The sequence below is a fragment of the Apostichopus japonicus genome, chromosome 14, assembly GCF_037975245.1.
Source record: "Apostichopus japonicus isolate 1M-3 chromosome 14, ASM3797524v1, whole genome shotgun sequence".
NCBI lineage: Eukaryota > Metazoa > Echinodermata > Holothuroidea > Aspidochirotida > Stichopodidae > Apostichopus > Apostichopus japonicus.
Genome location: NC_092574.1, coordinates 21,825,276 through 21,846,632, shown reverse-complemented (window position 1 = coordinate 21,846,632; position 21,357 = coordinate 21,825,276). Strand labels below are relative to the sequence as shown.

At 36.4% G+C, this 21,357-nt stretch overlaps 1 protein-coding gene across 3 annotated transcripts; it reads right to left on the bottom strand.

Moving 5' to 3' along the window:
- Window positions 1-457: 457 nt before the first annotated feature.
- On the bottom strand, window positions 458-21,038 carry LOC139979679 (uncharacterized). 3 transcript variants are annotated; one of them, XM_071990703.1, is made up of 9 exons: window positions 20,820-21,038; window positions 18,654-18,740; window positions 13,853-14,024; window positions 11,353-11,512; window positions 10,411-10,582; window positions 8,847-8,923; window positions 8,380-8,439; window positions 7,118-7,851; window positions 458-5,267 (listed from the first exon to the last, which is right to left on the bottom strand). In XM_071990703.1, the coding sequence occupies exons 2-8, from the start codon at window positions 18,706-18,708 to the stop codon at window positions 7,150-7,152; spliced, it is 1,398 nt and encodes a 465-aa protein (XP_071846804.1). In that variant the 5' UTR covers window positions 18,709-18,740; window positions 20,820-21,038; the 3' UTR covers window positions 458-5,267; window positions 7,118-7,149. The 3 variants fall into 3 exon arrangements, with proteins under 3 accessions (XP_071846804.1, XP_071846805.1, XP_071846803.1); XM_071990704.1 differs by having other exon boundaries at window positions 7,302-7,851; XM_071990702.1 differs by having other exon boundaries at window positions 458-7,851.
- Window positions 21,039-21,357: the final 319 nt, after the last annotated feature.

Here is a 21,357-nt window from a genome sequence, read left to right as displayed (position 1 = left end):
TTACGTCATCTTCTAAGAAACGGGTGGGTGAGGGCGCCTTTTCCAGTGCAGGTCCTGTGTTGTGGAACTCTCTTCCCTCTCATATACGTAATTCTAAATCTGTTGCACTGTTCAAAAAACAACTTAAGACTTACCTGTTTAATTAATTGTACATTTTTGTTGGTATTATTTTTCTGGTAAATTTTAGCGCATTGATCATATGGAGTTTGCACTTTATAAAAGTATGTATGTATGTAACCGCAAACCATTTCACTTTACTATAGGGCTTTTAACAATCTCTCATAAGTGCTTTTCCATATTTGCAAATAATTTGAAAAAAAAAACAACAGGAAATCACTCTGAGCAAGGTTTTTTTTGTTGACATTGTTTTAGCTTGCTCAAATTTGGATACACACAGTGCTATATATAGTACATACCTAGTTCAATAACTTAAAAAATATGACACTACAAACATGTATCTTTCTTTTTCTTTTTTTATTATTATTCCATCTTACATTCTCTTATTTTGGTTCATAATGCAATGTATACTTCTATTAAAAGTACCATGTGATTGCTCTCAAAGCCAGTTGAACTTTCACTGCTATCCAACAGTATTTCTATATATGGACAAATTCTATGATTTTATCTTAAAATAAAAAATCAACTGTTGGTATACACAAATGGATCCTACAAAGTAGTTCTGTTCTCTTCCAAATATACATAAAACTTATGTTGCTAAAAATGACAATCATAAAAAAGAATTTTTGTGAACAGCATCACAATGGTGACTTTTCTTCTTTTTCCTGCCTTCTTCTTTTTCGCATTAAAACGAAGCGATGTTAAGCGTAAATAATTTACAAAGAAAGTTATTTTGTGATCTTCAAAAACTGTTCCTGTGTGGTGCAAAATGGTTACAAATGAACGTTACAATATTTCAAAGTTTATATACAGTTATTAATATACGTTAACTAATTATCAAACACTTTATACATGATTTTTTGTTTCGTCATCAGCAATTGTTTCTGAGGGATCAAATTTCACAGCAAATTGGCAAGCATTTTTATACCTTTAAAGTAAAGTACATAAACACAATGTCATTAAAATATTATTTTAATGATGCATTAGGCTTATGCAATGTGTAGAAAACACGTATATGCATTAGTTGGAAGACTGACGTATTAACATGTTATGGTACGTAAGTACCAGCTATTGTACCACTGACGGTGACGCCCAGAACTAGAAGTCCTCGTAGCTTCACCCAGTCACCCCCCCCTTCCCTACAACAGAAACCATGTCTAACCCTTGTCAATTGCAGATGTTGTTTTAACTACTTACAATGTTGTCCCTCGCTCACCTATAATCAAGATGGCATTGGCATAAAACTTTTTAAAAATGTTCCAAGAATGGCTACTGTCAAATTTCGCCAGGTTTGACAAATTTACTGGTTACAAATAATGTTTGTAGCACCAAATTTGAATGTGATATTCAGCACATCAAAGGGTACATTCACCCGATCGCCCTCCGAATTTTCACTGCTGATTATTTGTCGTTAAAGCGGAGCAGTCCGACATTAAGATAACATCCTTTCTGTTGTTTCATTCTTTTATGGAAAATGATCGTGCATATTAATTAGGCCATGAATGGAAAAGATTCATGATTAGACTAACTTGTGTTGATCTATTATTAGAGTGTATAACAGACCTAATGTAACAACTCTTTTCTTAAGAAACCCGATTACGTGTGGTGCAGAAAGTATAAACAAATGTGATTGGTTAAAAACTTGAATTATCAGAAAATTTACAAATCTGCCTAACAGGGTTTGCAGTGATGGTTCTTTCAAGAACAAAAATTGCTAAATGAACTGATGAGCCTGATATTTATTTTGAATATAAATAATTTAGTTTGACCATAATTTATGTTACACCATTCACTGAACACTATTTTCAAGGTAAAGATGTTTGCTTTGGTTCAAAGACGAAAATGATGCCCCTTTAAGCAACTTTCAGATGAAATGTGAGAATATGTTCTTATATTTTCATTTGTGGATACCATGACCAATATGAAATACTCAATATTATCATGGATACAGACGTTTCTCCTTAACATTCATAAAATATACAAGATCGAAAAGGAAATTAGACATATCACTGAGCTCAGCTAATGAACACATGAAGACAAAAGAGGTTCATCATGTTCTTTGCACTTATATACAAATAACTCAAAAGTCACTGGACTTAAGTCTTTGATATTTTATGAGAATGATAGAAAATTGAGACTGCAAACACAATACAAAGTAGTATTAAAGACCAATGAGTGCATACTGTACTTCATTAATTCCACGAATACCACCACGTTAGTCTGTCATAAGAATAAACTGGAGATAAATGTAGTCTGCATCAGCAGAATGAAAAGTATGAGTTACTTCATTCTCATCTATAACTTTTCAGAGAGAATAGAACTAATAGAATACGAAATATATGAAATTTAGAGGGTAGAATACAAAGTGTTACATTAATATATATATATATATATACATATATATATATATATATATGCATCAAGTCAATTCTATGTATGCTATTTACCTCAGATCAGACATATAGGAATGTAAATTATCATTGCTCGTAGACCTTCGCAGAATACATGTTATAGTTTTTAACTATGTACCTTGTGTAAGTCGAGGTTCATTGAACGATAATGCTACCTAGACTACAAGTATAGAACTAATAACATGGCAGTGACATGAATTCTTGGTCAATTTCATTCTACTAAGAAAGTTCATTTGGGGTCATACAGAAACACGGTATGTATGAGTATACTAATGATGAGAAAGTTATTTTACAAAATCTAGCATGGATATGAATACATTGCAACTTAAGCCTACATTCATCAGGGTTCGCATAAATTGTTTTCACAAAACCAATAGTGTGAAACCAAGGAGTAGAATTAAGATGTGGATGAGTAAGTATGAATTGCTGTTTAAGGATGATGAAAAGTCAGAGAAAATAAATGAATCCTGAATAAGATCACATGAAGACAATGGAGCTGGCACAAAATAGGGTAGAATGATTATTATCATAGTATAGTATATTATGTGCAATGTAACTATAGTTTATCAAACGTTCTTTGCTACACAGAACTTTATATTCGATTACTAGATTGCTACCATTTTATGTTAAAGCTTTAACAAAACATCAGATCCATGTAAGGGGAATGGGTTGTGGGTGGGATGGAAGGGTTGGGAGGGTGGAGAGGAAGGGGAGGGGGGAGTGAATACAAACCAAGGTAATTGGATGAATACTTTAACATTAGGCTCAAAACCCATGGCTGGGCAGACGGTATGAATAAAATGAGTAAATATGTTAGGCACTTAAATTTCCACATGTGAGCAAATTTGCAGTGATGGAAGTAATGGCAGTTTATATGAATTAATGTTTCGGAATCAATGACAGTCTTTTGCATGAATACAGCTGTGGAGAATGATACCCATAAATTTGGACAGAATTGGAATAGAATACAATTAATCATTCCATTAATCAATCGATCGATCGATTGAATAATCAATCGATTAATACCTGTAGGTTGATCTCAAGACATGAATGACTACTTTCTTAAGCTTGAAGTTTAAAGAGTTGAAAATATAGAGAGAAAAGTAAGAAAAGAATTATGACAAGTTGAAAAGTTCATGAGGCATTTTTAAAAAGAAAATATACAATTTAAAAAGAAACAAACAAAAGTACAGACTGACTGACTGAGAAGTTAAAACAAAAGAAAAAGGAAGAATAGTATATAAAAGGAACAATTCTAAAGCAAACAAAAGAAAACACATTTAATGGACAATTTCTATAAGCTGGAAGTATGTAACATTGCTATTCATGAAAACAAGGAACCATTTCAAATGTAACATGCTTTTTGGATTAATATTTAATGGTCTTCTTTAGTTAAACTAACAGGTGAAACTTTGATGGAGCTACTTCACAACTTTTGGTTTGACTGCAAAATTAATAAACAAGAATCGAAAGGATCTGTAGAACAGAATAAGGTAAACAATGAAGTATGGAGCATCCCCTTGAATACATATTGTGAGAATTTGTTTTCTTTTCAAAACTGTTGTCTCTTATATCAAGTATTATTCAACTTTAAATCATGAATAGCACACTCTTCCCTTGTTTTTCTTTTTAAATCCCTTCTTTCTGCACATTTGGCAGAATCCTCCTACTGAACAAGCAAATAAAAACCTCAAATAAAAAGGGCCAACCAATCAGAAACTTGCAAATAAAGTCCATACTCTTACAGTAAATATGTTTGGTGTTTGACAGTTTGTCATAGCAACACATTTCTGACCCATTCTGGTGCTACTCTGAAAAATTTACAAAACTAAACAGAGATCATTTACGACCAAACACCACTCCATCATGATGGGTCGTAATTTTACAACACTTTTTTGAATGAGAGAGTCGCAGCATGGTGACGAAGGAGTATAGGAAATAAAACTAAACACTGTCTCCCTTGACTCAATATTGAAATAAAAAAAAAATAAAAAAATGAAAGTCTTTAAGGTGTTGGTGATTAACAGCGAGCACATTAAATGATAAGCATGACTGACAGTGGGACAGGGACCAAACAAACATTTACCTTGCAGGAACCCAAGGAATGATATGTGAAAGTAATACTTAAAATGACAACGTCAAACCCACACCTGGTACCGAGTTAAAAATGCTCAGGATGGTTTTATAAATCCATCTGGCAGTACTCTTAAGTTTCTTTCACCGTAACCTTGTGCAAAAAAAATTCACCACAAAATTCAATGTAAGCTGAAGTTTTCGTTTGTATAGCTTTTTAACAGCTCGTATACATCAAAAAACATCATAATAATGATGATAACTATACAGAAAGAGTAGGATGGACAGATCTTCTCTCCACTTAGCTTTGAGATTCTACTTGGGTGTAATAATCCCTACCTATTTATGGTAAACCCCAATCATATATTTTAACTGGCACAAGTTAATCTCATCTGTGAAATTCGCATATAAAAACATAAAAAGCACCGAGTGTGGATTTGACGTCAGTTTCTATCCTACTAGCAGTTGGTAACCCCCAAAGAGTGCTTTGACACCCAAGCAGTGATTTTTTTTCTAGCACAATTAAAGGGGGGAGATATCCACCCCCTTTATTTTGTTTTTAATTTTGACCATGTGACTGTGATGGGTGATTATCTCACCACTCCTCCACTGAGTCTTCATCCATTACATAGACTCTGCTTTGCAAGGCACTGGTTTCTGATATTTCTGTCAAGAAAATGATTGGCAGTATTTTAGATTTGGTTCCACGTTGTCGTTAAATATAAAAGCTCGGGCAAGGTAGGATCGAGTATAAAAACAGTCAAATATTTGTACAGACGTTGACAACGAATAGTCAACGATAGTGTTTTTGTATTTTTTTGCTTTTCTTGTGGATTTTCTTTTGTTTTTCTTTTCATGGAAGACATTCGGTCCGTTTGAAAAATCTTCCGATGGTCGACGTCCAAACTGTGGATGTGTGCAATCTATCATATAACAAAACTATACAGTTCCTTTCCTAGGAATTGAAGAATTTATGTATGGCAGGGTTTATGCTCACTGAACCATAGCTTTTATGAGAACCTAAATTTGTAAGTTCTCCAATACTGCTACCAAAATGTGCATGATGCATTATTTCCCGGAATACACTCAATAGTATGGACTTTTCAGGAGAAAGGTAGCAATATCTTCCTGTCATCTTAACCTGTTACTTATATTACACTGCAATGGACCCATCACCAACCCTTTTTACAGATCTATGTTATAGCTGGGCTTTCAGGATTTTCACTGAAATCAGAGAGACAACTTATATGTCTTGTAACCAGGTGACCAGGACTATTGTTCTGTGGTTGTTCTGTGGGATAACCAGAATATTTACATGAAATGCAGTCGCTCATAACTTCCATCATATAGAAATCATCTTTTAGGCAACATACTTTGGTTTTCAAACAACCATAGAAGCATGTTTTACTTGTCTAAAGCAATTTTCACCAAAAAAACTCAGCTCTGGATATACTATATTCACAGGATCCTAAATCATGTGTGACATGATAACCATGGTAACAGACATCAATGAGATGGGTCTGAAGCTCTGAAGTAGTGCATGATGCTTACCTAGATTAATAACCTTTAGGGTGACAATTACAATAAAATGTGCATGATCAGAAATAAGCAATGAACTGCATTGGAAATTTTGGGGATTGTACATTGCACGATTCTTGCAGCACTTTGCAGAATTACTGATCCCCAGCCATCCAATCGTTGTTAAATGTTAGATCACTGATATCCGCGATGATAGATCGCACGGTGGTCGTGAAAGCTGTACAACTTAATGCAGGCATGTGCATAGTTAGGAGTTGCCCTAACTTCCATTCCAAACAAACAAACCCTTCTCTTTAATCAAACACTATACTGAATCCTCAGAACACCTTAATTTAAACTAAAACTCTTTTCGTTGCTATGAGATGACATAGAAATACAGCATCAACATGGTGAGCTTCTCCAGTGCCCTGCCTCTACATCTCGCTCTCTACGCACCTCAACGACAACGATAACTCAACCACTGCCGTCCTATTTGACCCACACTCTGGTCACTCTCATTTTTCCATTCTGTTTATTAATAGTGCAGCATTAGAAGATTAAAAAGTATATTACATGGCGCTATTGCATAATTTCTCGCTCAATGGTATCATTTCGTCTAAAGAATACCATGCTAACTGTCTAGGTCTTTTGAATACAGAATAACAGGGTGGGGGGAGAGAGGGGAGGGATAGTCACCCCTTGACACTACCTTCAGGGTCATCCTTTAGCTCTTTGAAAACAAATGCAACATTTCTGATATCAGAAACAACAAACTAAGGCTGTCTCTGATGTATTCTTGCATTTTGAATGTAACATAACAAACTACTCAAATTTCGGGTCATTTCCAATCTTCAGACTTCATTTGCAATCCCCCTCCCCATTCCTCTTCCCCCCCCCCAATAAAAAAAAGGAATAAGAAAACTGGCTAGACCAGACAAGAAAACATACTTTCTTTCTTTGCACTGAGACCATCGCGATTGCAAATTTTTTATGCTTACAAGGCTTTTGTGGAATGTCTGTAAACTGTTGCTCAGATAAAATATTCCTGCCTTGCCCTGAATTGCGATACTTGAGATTGTAAAGAGGAAGGGTCACTATTGTAGTTATCTGGCTCCTGTCGATCGCCTTGATGGTATGTCGCTCCTCCAAAGGTACTCATCCTATCCTGGTTCTGGTACCTACCCTCATCTTCCCGTTCGTCATCGAATCCGCCCAGCTGTAATTTGTAATTCTCCTCCGGCTTGCTTCCGCCCCACATTCTGTCGTCACCGTAGTATTCGTCTGCCGGTTCGTCGCCGCGGCGATAGTTTCTGCCTCTGCCGTAGTCGTACTCGTCCTGGTTGTCCTTGAAATACTCGTCTTGGTAGTCGTAGTTGGGTTGAGCCGAGTAACTGGGCGGCTCGTCCTCGGGGTGTCTCGTTCTGTTGTACGTATTCACGTCGTGGAGCGATATTTCGTCGGGGCTCTCGTGCAGACCATCGTTCTTGTACGACTCTGCCGTCTGAATGGTCGAGATGGTGGACGTCCCGTTTACGTTTCTAGCGGTGGCTCCGTTACGTTTACTGCGAGCCTGTCTGCTTCTCATTGACGCCCGGCTGTTGATTGACGCCCTGCTGCCACGGAGATTGTCCGAGCGTGTCAGGTAAGTCCCCGTTCTTCTGTCGATGTAGCCCGCCTTGAATCGGTCTCGAAGTTTGGCGAAATTGGCAGAGAAGTTTATCAGGTAGTGGACCTTCGAGAGAATTTGAAGGAAAACAAGTTGTCAACATCTACAGACAGATGACTTGGAAAACATTATGACAACTGAAGCAGTTAAAACTGAGAATACTCAAATAGTTGAAGAAATCATTACAAATCTTTAAATTTCTTATATGGGATTTTCCTGGTCTAAAAGTGTGAAAACAAATGGTGGACAAAATAGTTAACAACTAAATGTAACAATCTTGTCGCAGAAGTGAGATAAGTTTGACCTGAGCATACCATATTTTAGCTCAATTGTCCTTTATTGCTCCTGGAAATGGATCACAATGGGTGATTTATGAGGTCATCATGGTAGTTGATATTCAATAGCTTCTTGCACAATGAACAATCACTGTCGTTCGATTCGTCTTGAAATTACCACAATTTAAAACTAAAAGAGGCTGCCACTTTTAAGAAGACATTTAACACATTTTGTATAAGGCCATGGATAAGGTGCAAATCTATCAACAACGTATGTTGCTTTTCCTAGTAAATATAATTGAAAGAAAAGAAGACCTACCAGTGATATAATGACAAGCAAATTAAGAGCAAATGCTGAGCAAAACCACCACAGAACAGACTGCAACAAAAAGGAGAAAAAAATGATGATAAATACAACTTTTTAACAGGGCTAATATTACAAGATGTATACCTATGTGTGCCAGATGAAAGTGATGGCATTAGAAGCAATGACACAGAATCTGGGAGATCGTGGGTTTGATCCAGGGCCGGCGAATAGTTCAGGTGGAAAACTCTAAATTTGTAACTTGGTGCGCAGTTAGTGTTGAAATATCACAATTCTTAGGCAAGGTGGCACACTGTCTAATTCCGTATGCCACGAACTTGGTTCTTCCAGACTGAATCCCATTTTTGTTTACTAAATATCTGTTTAAATGAACCCAAATTGGAGATGCTCTGAAGTTTGACCAAAATTGATGTTGCATTGGTCCGTAAACCGCCGCTGCATGATGGGTGTACTGTACTCACACTTGAGCAAAACGTTGCCAGGTCCTCATTGATAATTAAGACTTTGGATTCTTCTTCCCTATCCCAGGGTGCCAAAGCTGTAAAATAGGAAAAAAGAAGAAAGTTATAAAAAAAGGCTTTTTTTGGCAATTTGCATTTGCAAGATTTCACTCATAAATTGAACATTTTGTAGCCTGTGTCAATCAGCATAACAGAAAGTCATAACTTCTGTTAATGATCACTGGTGAAGGCTCCGATCAGGATATTAAATAACATTGACGGCTTAACTTCAATTTCAATGCTTAAAGAAATATGTGGAGATTGCATTCGTGCAAAGTATTTGACAAATAGACTTTTTGGAGAGCCGGATTTAAACCCTTTGATTATCCCTTCCTGCACTGGAATGATGCAATCATGATGACCGAAAATTGGAATTAATGAAGAGCCATAATTAGGATGCTTTCAAATTTAAAGAAGTATACATGCACTTTTGAAACAAAGAAATGTAACTCTTATACATTTTATAGGTCAGAAGGTCAAATTCATTTGTATAATATTTACATAGTTTCACCTTAATCACTGTTACAACAATCCTCCTATCAATTGAAGACATCTAATTTACCATGGTAAATTACAAAGACAAAATGCATGACAATAAACTTAAAACCAAAAGCATTGAAGGCCTAAGTTTACTTGAAAAAGTCCCAGTTTTCCTAACATATTTATCCGTATCATTCTGTGGTGACGTTAACTGGTAATAGGTTTGGTGAGTGCACAGTGTCTCCAGGACAATGGACATTTAGTGTTAACAATGCAAACCAGATTCTCTTTGAAAGTATGTTCAGCTTAGGATATTGCCTCAGTCGATTGCTATGTTCCTTTAAGCAGAAAATTGCTCTAGAGTCAGTGGTACTGATGGTTTAATCGTTTATAATTAACTGTTCCTGCTGTTTCATAATCAAGAGTTTAAATAGCGCAAATTGATCCGATGATTAGCAATTGAACTTGAATTAAAGCAGACGACAATCCCACCATTATCATTGGTCTATATGTAGTGATAGAAATAACTGTCATGTGACAACTTCCACAAACAGCTGTGAAAATGAAATAACTTCTTCCATTTTGAAGATATCACAGATTTAATGCTGCCCAACACACACACAAGTCAGAAGGGCGGTGACCGGAGGAGCCGGTCGTAGAGAGTGCACTTTGTTATAAAGGTTACCAGGACATTCTAGGCACGGTAGAATGAGGGTGCTAAGGTTTTGGGGAGACAGGTAAGCGAGGAACGATGTAAATTTAGCAATCTTGCACCTTCACTCTCGACGATACTTTGTAGATCATTTTTAATTTTCAGGGGGGAATTCGTTCGTATCATTAAGTGGGTGAAAATAGTAAAAACTTGTGCAGTCTGTGAAACAGTCTTATGTGGTCCTGCTGAAGAAGTCTCATGAGGTCTGCAAAGCGGTTTCTCATTCAGTCGTTGTCATCACTTCATACCGTCCAGCATCTAGTGCTCATTCATACTACGCTTTCTGTTCTGTACACTTAGTGAAAGCAGTTCCCTTTTTTGGCACACACTTACCCCACTGTCTGAGGTCAATCTCCCCTTTACAATCGGTGACGGTGTCCGACCCACTGACCGTGCAACTCTGACACTGCCCTCTATTTTGGATACTGAAGAACTCCAATGGGAGAATCATGAATAAGGCCAATCCGATCCAAATTAGCAGCAAGAAGAATATGAATAACATCAACTGAAAAGAGGGGGGAAAAGGTTCACGATTGAGATGAGAGAAATTACCCAAACATCACTTGAAATCTAACGCTGCTTCAAAATATTAAATATAGACAGATCGACATATATAAATGTGCATGTTCAGCTAACCAACTTTGCTGTTATGAACTAGAAATATTACAATGCTAGATGTTTATCTGGTGTTGAATTATCTTCGCATACATAGAAACAACACCCAAGTTTGGTGTTTTTAATTTTCTTTCCATCTTTGCTTTTCTGACCACACTGATGCAAACTTAGCAGGAAGAAGTGATGACAAACTGGCACCTAGTTTGATGGTTCTATTTATAAAGTCAATTCCATGTAATACAATCTTTCATCTACGATGTCAAGTGCGTGTGAAAAATAAACGGAAGCGACGGGGGCAAATTTAACACTAAATTAATATTTCAGTGATTTAAAAAAATTTACTTAAAAAGACATTTTACATCTCAAATCTAAAAATTGTTCTATATTTTGTTATGGGTCAAATTTTTGCCTCTCCCACATCACAGATTTTTATCTATGTCTGCAAGTAATAACCCCCAAAGCAGAGCTAAAAATTCTGGAGAAAATCTGTCAATGGCTTTCCTTTTTCTGTACTTATGTACTCTTTTGACTGACACAATTCTATCTTGAACATCACCAATTCACAATCCCACCACTCCTCGGGTAAAAGTTCTATTCACATTATTTTCTTGACGATGATGACGATAATGTCCCCAAAGCTTGCTTCGCTTTACTACTCACCACCCAGGTCTGGCAACGACCTTTGGCCCTTGATCTAAAACGACAAACAAACTCTTTCCTGGTGGCGCCGGTTCCCAGGCAGCTGCAGCTTATCATGACCACTGCTAAGATGAGATTCAGGGAGCCCCAGATGATGAGACTGATCATCATGAAGAAACGCCTAAAGAGAAACCAAACAAAATTAAAGAGAAAGAGGTCAACACCGGAGAGAAGAGAATAAAAAACCGCAAGAAACATGTAGGTTAAATGCATCTCTGTATGCAATGTTACCTTCCTCAGACATGGCCTTTAATATTTCAATCACATACAATTATCCTATTAATGCTATTATCCTAACAGGGGTCAGTTAAATTTAAAGGGAAAATCTAAGTACTATAACATTGCAAATCGCTAGATAATTTACTGTACATGTATGCTGATATGACCGCAATTGTATATTTGTGCTCAATATTAGTTTCATATTTAATCTATTCTATAATTATTTGCAAATTTGTATTTCTTGGACTTGTTTTGTAACTGACTTGGAGCGGTCGACCCCTCTGATTTTTTTTTATCGTAGCTCGAATGGATACGTGTATTCAATACAGTATAATATAAATATGCTTGAAAACTTAAAACCAAACTGTTCCCAATGTTGTCGTTGCAGCGACACAGTTAGAACACGATACTCTTTCTATGATAATTTGTGCCACAATTTTCAAGCTTCATTTTACTTGGGTTAATTGTCCAGCAATACTTTGATTTTGTAGCCAACTAGCCATTTGCCCCAAAAGATGATTAAGTCAAAATGGATCGATGATTTAATAGATGATGACATACTGAGGTTATACAGTTGTCTGCAAAATCACAAGAGGAAATTTTAACTGACAATTAATGTCATAACAGCTGCAACCATGGACTAAAATTAAGTCTCCCTTGAATAGAGTCACTCTACTATATAAAGTTTATACATCCCTGGTCAAAAAAGGTCATTTCCTATGATCTGTCCATTTGAAACCTCCATGGGGTCAAATCTAGAGACTGTGCAGATATATATGGTTATCAAAAGTTTAATTTCCTGGGAAGGTGGTAAAATATTTTCAGGTCTGTCCCTATGAATTTATTTACACACCCAAGATATCTGTGAGAACTTGAGCTCAAATCACTCAATGGCTAGGATTAAGGTATTAAATGTCTATTTTCTTTTTTTCTGTTATTAGGCGTGATCATCAAAAGGGAGAGAGACATATGCATCCAATAAGTAGATACACATCAAATGGCTAACAATGACCTTCTTATGTAAAAATTTGCACCCTGGTGGGGTATCACACACACCCCTCTTTGTATTTTGTTTCAGTACAGTGGATTTCGATCAATTTTTTACTGATTAGGAGTAGTACTGTGCGATGTGTGAAGTATAGATCTATAGGCTACTGTTACCGTACCTTGATGTAACACAAGTATACATGTATGTGCAAATTAAATTACTGACCTTCTACTGTATGCACAGTTTTTTCAACTCCTCTTTTCCAAGTGCTTTGTGACCAATGTTATTAACTTTTGATAGAAAACTCTTTAGAGTACATGATCAAGTTTTCTCAGGCTTTAAAATCAGGCTGTGAGAGGTTCTGACATGGTTCCCAACAACCTCTCCCCCCACCCCTCCCTCCTGGATGTTTCTCCCCCTCCTCATGGAGGACTATAAATGTGTGATTTATGTACAAATAAATATGCTCATATTGCCCCAAGGTAAAATGTCCTATGCAAGAAATCTACACCCATTTTGGTACCAACAGACAGATTATATAAATATATATATTGGAAAATAGGAATGCACAGAGGTCAGAGTCTGTGTCAGAGTGACCTCCACCTAAATGAAAGGCCATTCATAGATAAACAAGAATGGAAACGATTGTTAGAGAAAGATTGAAAGACTTCAGAATGGTAGTATATTAGATTTAGAAGAGAAAGCAGGCAGTTATAATGACAGTGGGTCAATAGGGGTTGCAGTAATCAAACATGAATATTACATTTGCCAACTAGGCACAGTAGATCGAAATGCATTTGCAACGATGAGACAGGTAAGACTAATTTGGAGATGTAAAGTTAATCAGCATGCAAATAAATTTTTAATAAAATGAACAATTCTGCCTGCCCCCCCCCTTTCCCCAATCATACAAGATGATAACAAGGGGTGGAAACAAATATCTGGTGGGAACATTGGAGGGAGGCCATTTATGAGTTGAACTAGCTGGCTGACAGTTTGGATATCAATCGGTTATTTCACTGATGCCTGGTGTGGTTTCATTGATCTTCAACCTGCCTCTATGTAGGTTTTAAAGTACGATGCAAATGCAACCTATTTCACAAAGGTAAACCATCTAATGAGGAAAGATAAAGACTCTGAAAGGATAATTTTTATGAATGCCAGCCAGCTCATGTACAATTTCCGTTACTTAACAAATTAAGACAGGTGTGTGTACATACAGTATTAATGTAAAACTAATTTTTCTGAACTCACCAGGTTGATAAAGTAAAGCTTATGTCAAGGTCTTCAGGAAAAACAGCTTCAGTTAGAAAGAATGCATTGATGCCTGTGATGCAGAACCCTACTACCCCTGCAACAAAGTATCCTGTTGCTAACAGGCTTGGGACTGGACACCGTAAACAGCAAGTCTTGCATGGCCCAGGAACTGTTGAGATATATGTGGAATTGGAACTTTATCAGCAAGAAACATACATTAAATGCAAAACAAATTACAATTGAACTTGATAAGCACACAATCATTTGATGATAAGATATATTTAAGAAACTCAATACACATGTACATCTCCAATGGCAGGATCAAGAGGGCAAAGGGGGGGGGGGGGGCAATAAGGATTGTACAAAGACCCTGTAAAGTGACCACCTGAGACTACTTTGTTCAGTGCAGGTAGAGTGAGGGATTGTACAGGTAATTGGTACAGTAACACAGTACAGTATATGAAATAATATGACCAATGTATTTTGAAGACAAACTAAAGTAAGGAATAGGCCCTAATACTGTCTCTCTGTGACAGGGGATTAACATCCCACAAGCTTTTAGTAGCTTCCTTGTGTTATCCCCTGAAACCATTTATTATGTTTTAAGTCTCTTGTCAGAACACATCACTGTAAATTCTTTGAACATTGTTGGTTGAAATAAAGTTGAATTGAACTGAATTGAAAAAGTAGACTTGCAGCTCTGTGCTCAAGAGAGTTACTCTCAATTTTAAACAGTTCTTTGGAGGTTAAATTCATCTGCTCAAAATACAATTTACTGAAGACATGTCATAACATACTGGATTTCTGTGAATACATTAACCAAAAGTGCTATAGAATACAGTTTTACATAACTAAATGTACTAGTTTGGTGTATATCATTTTGTATATTTGTTACATACAGTAACACATGGAAACTAATTGATTCCTTGGTACCTACAGTACATGCTATGTATCAATACTTTGTTCAGTATGTACCGTAATTTTGTAAGTGGGTTGTTGGATGCCAGTTCTGTTTAATACGTGCACCTGTGTAGAAAATCTATCTTTTCCTTTTATGATTTTGTTTCTGATCAGGCTAGACACAATATGTCTAGGTTAAAGTTCAAACTACACACAGTATGTATAGTTTTATACACTGTCATGAATGATTTACGCAGTACATTTTCCAGTAAGTACAGCCGGCTCTAGCTACAATGCATCTAAAGCAGAACTCAATTTTTTCACACCCACTACAGATATGTGTACAACACTGTTTTGGAAATTTATGCACATGTATGTTACATGATGGAATGACTACAACCTCGAGCTACAAACCATATATAAGTTAATGTCCTAAGTGTTACAAGTATAGCAAGAGCCACTCTTTATCTGTACAGTACTTCCTACCCACAGATTTCTCTTCAGATTTCTTTCTCAAGCATGTTAAAATATGGTGATTATGTGGGTCTTTTTCTGCCCTTTCTTTTTACACTGAAACACACATATCAGCATATGGTATTGTTTTTTATTGTTCCTTGTAGAAGACTAGGCTACTGGTAGAGATGTGGTTACAACGGGTAAAATGCTAAATCCAGGTCATTATATACACACTCTATGTGTGATAAAAACAATGTAGGTTTCCTGCATACTACTTCTAACACAAACTCACACTAGTTTGTGTAAAAAAGTAAAAAGTAAAAACTTTTACCAAGTTTCTTGTAATGGCAACAGTATTACAGTGTTGTACTTTGTGGGTTCTCAATATAGGCGGCCCACAGGCCAAATAAGGCCTAACCAATAAGAGCTTATTGCTGCATGCTAAATATAAGCAGAGAAAAATCTGATCCTAATTGGGTACATGTCGACTATTCAGGCTATAATGGACACTACTGACCTAACCTGTACTGTAAATGTGCATGGTGAGAGGGACCTTTAAAGTGTTCCTAAAAACCACATTTAGCCCTGTTATGTTCTGTTTGCAGATCTGCTGTACAGTCATGCCATACAATACTTGGTGTACAATCATAAAACAATACAGGCAGTATTGTGGATCACTATCAACTTTAAGAATCAACTTTGATAAAGTTCTGCTTAAATTTAACAAATTGACAATCCCTGACCTTTTGACGTTTCACTCTATGCAATGAACAGGTGCTCTTATAGTGTCCCACATGGAACTACATGCTCATATTACAAAAAGGGAACAAGTACTATGAACTGTGTACAGAAAAAACAGATTGTGCCATCAACTGATACTGGAGTGGAGGATTTTCAATTGGTGCTTAACTTGTTATGTACAGCAATAGCTTGGAAAAATGTAAAACACACACGCTCACACAAAAATCAATACATATAAATAAAAAAATAAACCTCATATTACATTGACAAACACACAGTACTGTGCAACGCATTATGCACCAGCAACATATTTAACAGCTCAAGTGAAATATAAATTGTGTTAAAAAACAACAACAAATGTAATCTAGATCATGTACCACTTTTCTGGACTCATCCCATCTTTCTTTTCATATTACAATTTTTACTGTTGTATTTAAGCTTCTTGATAGAACATTCATTTATTGCGCGTTGAAATCTTAGAACACCTGGAGTCCTGAACCTTCACAAATGATTTCCTTTGGTGTAATTTAGAGATGACAAACCAGGCTAAAAGTCATACCCTGGGAGTTTTATTCTTTCATCATTTAGATGTATACTTTTTATGACTGTGCAACAATTTCAACTAATCTAATTGCTTTTCATGACTGTAAGTGTAAAACAAAAATGATCATGAAATTCATGACTGACATTTCTAAGACCAAAACATATTTAATTTCTGATATTATGAAAAGTAGTCTCATTATTCATATTCTTTGATATAAGAAGCCTGCACTGTATCATAAAACTTTTTTTTTTATCAAGTAGGCTGCAATTTGTAAACACTCTTATTTGTCAATTATTCTACAAGAAGTTGTAAACTTAACAATACATGGTATGTAATAATTGCTGGCTTAAAATGCACACATACAGGCCTTGTCATTTAACTTCCACATGCTAAAAATTGCACGCCTCAAGAAATTCAAGGTTGCCGAACTGTAGTACCTCTTGTAGGTGTGCTAAAAGTGGCACTCACGACTCAATATAGTTGGGTGTGTGTCTTACATTTGGTGTGTGATTTCAATTCTCTTCCTGGTGGAGGGTAGTATATTGTGAATCTAGTTACAGGCCCTTTGAGAGTACATGAACTATAAGACCAATTCAAGCATGGGGTGGGTTGATGAAAGAAATATAATATTGATTTCCATTTAATTTTGTTTCTGTTTTTGTTGCAATTTCATCATTTTTTTTTACTGCATGCGATAAATCACACTTCCCACATTCATTTATTGTAGGCCTGCGATGGTGTGTTATCTTACGTCTCTAAGAAAAAAGCCTGCATATACAGTATTTCTACTCCATATACTGTACACACTCTATATGACCACTACATAAGAGAACGTTTTTCTTGGAAATGTAATATCTAGCACTTTCACAGCATTTCCAAATTAATAAAAATGCTACACAACAACAACGCAGACACTAGATACAACTCTAACAACTTGTTACTTGAGGGCTACAGTACTACCAGTAGCTGAGGCACACCTGTACTGTAATTCTTGAGGCTTGCTATAGGCAATACTGTACAGTAAAGTGTTGTTTCAGTTTTTACCTTAAATTTGTTCAAGAAGAAACATCATTAATTGATTTTATTTTCAGCACAAGTTACTGTACGGGGCAGAGGACATGATGTTCCAAGAGCTGCCTAAGATTAATACGTACTATACAGTACTGCTGTGTAAACTTACGACGACTGTGAAATTATGAATAATAACGCATACTACACGGTACAGTGGTTTTATGATAAGATGAGCTGATTGACTGTAGACAAACATCATGTAGTACAAAGAGAACCATTCCTGATAAGATTCTATCATGATGCATATATGTTTATTATACAGTACAATGCTGAATAGCTTAATGTGACTTGGCAGAATACAACGTCTAAAGTCCACTCAACGATTTGACTCTGCTATTTTCATAATTGTGTACGACAGCCAGCATCCTGGAATCTGATAAACGCTCACAGAAGCAACCGTTTTGTGCCTTATTCAAACTGATGATAAGTTGTAACGGAAATTTGAGTTTCTATGATTCAATGTTCCCTTACAGTTGATGTAAATGTTTGAATTATGACGATGATCATACCAGATAGTACATAGTCCAATATATACATTACAAACAACCAATTTACCATATCTGACACTGTTTGTTTGCTCTTCATGACACAAAAATGCAAGATTGTGAGTTTCAAGAAGCATCTGCGGAGAACTTAATTGTCAACATAAGAATGGTTTAATTCATAATTTTGTCAGCAATTTATTTACATGAAACCTAATATAAGTTTGTCCCTTCTTAGAAAGTTTTTCATTAACAGTTATAATGATGTGTAAAATAATGTTGTGTAAAATGTCAATCATTCAATTTATCTTCAAATGATGACTTTGTTTCAGAATTTCCCACTTTGTGCACTTTTTATGGATATGATTATAACACCTAACATGCATGAAAACCATCCATATTTAATTTTCCAAATTAACCTTCAAACCATTACAGATTAGATATAACTGCAATTCTTGCGATGCTTGGGACTTTTGATGATTCATAAGCACTATCCACGAAAATGTGACATGTGGTAGTATTATCAGAAGTTGCTAACTATTGATAATAAAGGATCTATGCAATCCTGACGATATTCTATATTAAAATAAAATGACAATAATACCTTGATAAGCGGCCTCAAAGTAAATAGACTCAGCATAGCTGCCAGCAATGGACATGGTGGCCCCTCTGGTGGAGTGGATGAAACCACCTGAATATGAGAGTAAAAGTGACAGTGAGAGAGAGAGATGGTGAGAGAGAGACTTCACTTAAATTACCAAGTACATCTATCTTAACCTGCTAAAATAGTAAATGCTCACCACCAAAGCTTCCTTCTCTGTGGAAGGCAAAATTTTAAGGCAACCCTTCGACCAAGGCCAAGCCTTTATTCGGTTCAACAATTTCACTACTGATAGCCTTACCATCGCATTAATAAGTGTGAGTTAAACCCCTTTCTCTATGCCCCTTCTGCTAATGTACACTATAACCGAATTTGTGGTTTAAACTAACGTTTTGATGTTTGGCCTAGGTCTATCATAATACAACTTAGGATAGGCTGAAGCAAGGATGCATGTCTTCTTTACTAACATGTAACATCTGCCTGACTGCTAGGTCCAAGGGCCAAACTTATTTAAAGGAATTGTCTGGTGGAAGAATTTGATACATTGTCCTTGTAGTTATTATTTTTCTCTTTCAAACCATGTAAAAATTATCGCCATTCGACGTTTTCTTCTTGTAGAAATCTGGTTTTCAAATTCACCAGTTTCTCACCAAAAGTACCATTTGTTCGAACGCTTTAATATGGTGATTGACGTAGTGCTTGCAAATAGGCAAAACAGGTGACTTGAAGTTAGCACTCCCATTTCCGCAGCAAGTAAACTCACGTGTAAGCACATTGGATTGCCTAATATATATAACGTACAGTATACTCGCGAACGTTTATCCTAAGACGCCCAGTTGGTGTACTTGTATTGCGTTGCACATAGTACACTCACACTCAAACCACAGTTCATAAACTGCTATGCGAAAGCCCTGAAATAAAATTCACGGATCAAATAAACAGTAAAATGAAACTTGAAAGTATTAGTTACATCGAAAGAGCAGAATGTAGCACGGAGAAGCTTAGGTTTCAACAGAACTGTCCGATTGTAAACGTTAGAGTAGCCTATACACTTGAACATTCTTCGCGCTGGAGCTGGATATCGCGATGCATAAACAACGAAGAGTCTGCTGTTAAAACTTATCTTGTGTTACACAAAGACCACGAAACCACCGATCTACTACATGGCGGCTTAAGGAGTTCTTGAAATCATATCTAATTTATAAGAAATTTCACCGGAAATTATGGAAGAAATTTATCAGAATCGTTGTCAGAGCAGAATGTAGCACTGAGAAGCTTAAGCTTTGCAGAACTGTCCGATTGTCAACGTTTGAGTATAGCCTACATGCGAACATTCTTCGCATTGGAGCTGGAAAGCGCGATGTTAAGCCTAAACAACGAAGATTCTGCTGTTAAAATTTACCTTGTGTTACACAAAGACCACGGAACCACCAATCTAGTACATGGCAGCTTAAGGAGTTTTTGAAAACATATCTATTTTCTAAGAAATTTCACCAGAAATTAAGGAAGAAATTTATCTGTATACAAACGCGGTTTTTGTTGTGATTACCGTATAGGTACTGTGCGGAGGGTGGGTTATGACACAAACTACTATGGCAGAGCTGACGTCACGTATTGTACTGTTCAAATCATTATTGAAATGTCTATCCATAACGATTAAAAAATTGTTTCTCTGTCAAACGCAACTTTAGCGTTCTCATACTTTGACAACATGTTTGGAAAATTATTTACTATTTTTTAAGGTAACTTCTTTGGGCCACCAGACAATCCTTTTAACCACTTAGCCCTTGGCCTACTTGCCCCATTTCTTTAGGCCGAGTACTAGTAGTAACACTACCAACAGGCCCCCTAGGCTACCAAGTTGGATAGGCTAAGGCTTATCAACATAACATTGCCTAGGCCTAATTAATGTCAAAGAATCCTAATTCACTTTCTAAGCAGGGCCTGTTATAATACTACTAACTTATCTAACATACCTGTGTTATTTATACGATTAAATCAAGCTTGGCACATGCTCGCTATTCGGATCACTTAACTTCACCAATTTGGCCTAATGTAATGACTAACAAGCCTAACGTGACCGTATGTTGTTTGCCTAACATCTTAAATTTGGAAAGTAGGATACAGCCTACAGGTAGTCAATATACATACGTCGAAGGAATTGCTTACCTCTAAATGAAACAAACGTTTCACCCAGAAACAGACTATGCACTTCCCAACTTGTTTCTACAACGAATAAATCCCACCAGATAAATCCAACAACAATAGTTTGGCCTCAGTAAAACATGGGACTCTACTGTGTGTTATGGGAATCTTAAGTTTAGGCCGAGAGTCTGCACTTGTATTTCGTTCGTTTGTACAATACACTCAATGCTACCAGTTGGATATTAACTCAGTCTATACAATTTGTTGTATTGCCGTTTAGTCTTCGGTACGTGCAATTGTTAACGGTCATGTGACGTCATCGTGTAAACAAATAGTTCTTTGATATTTAAATAGAGACCACTCAACCATAAATTCTTAGCTTGTGAATCATGAAGCTGTCACCCGGAGTTCCTGTTACACCCACGAAGCAGGATAAGGTTCCCAATTATAATGCCCCTTCAAAGAGATTTGATGTGACTGTGAGGATGGGTAGAGTTCCTTTAGTCTAAGCATGGGGACTGGGGCAAGAATGATAGGTGTGTAGGCTAAGTGTGAATGGTAT

Coding starts and splice junctions, on each gene's coding strand:
- LOC139979679 (XM_071990702.1), bottom strand. CDS start 18,708: ATGTCCATTGCTGGCAGCTATGCTGAGTCTATTTACTTTGAGGCCGCT. Junction 10,583..11,352: donor GTCGTTGCCAGACCTGGGTG/GTGAGTAGTAAA, acceptor CCCTCTTTTCAG/TTGATGTTATTCATATTCTT. Junction 7,852..8,379: donor TGCTTGTCATTATATCACTG/GTAGGTCTTCTT, acceptor ATTCTCTCGAAG/GTCCACTACCTGATAAACTT.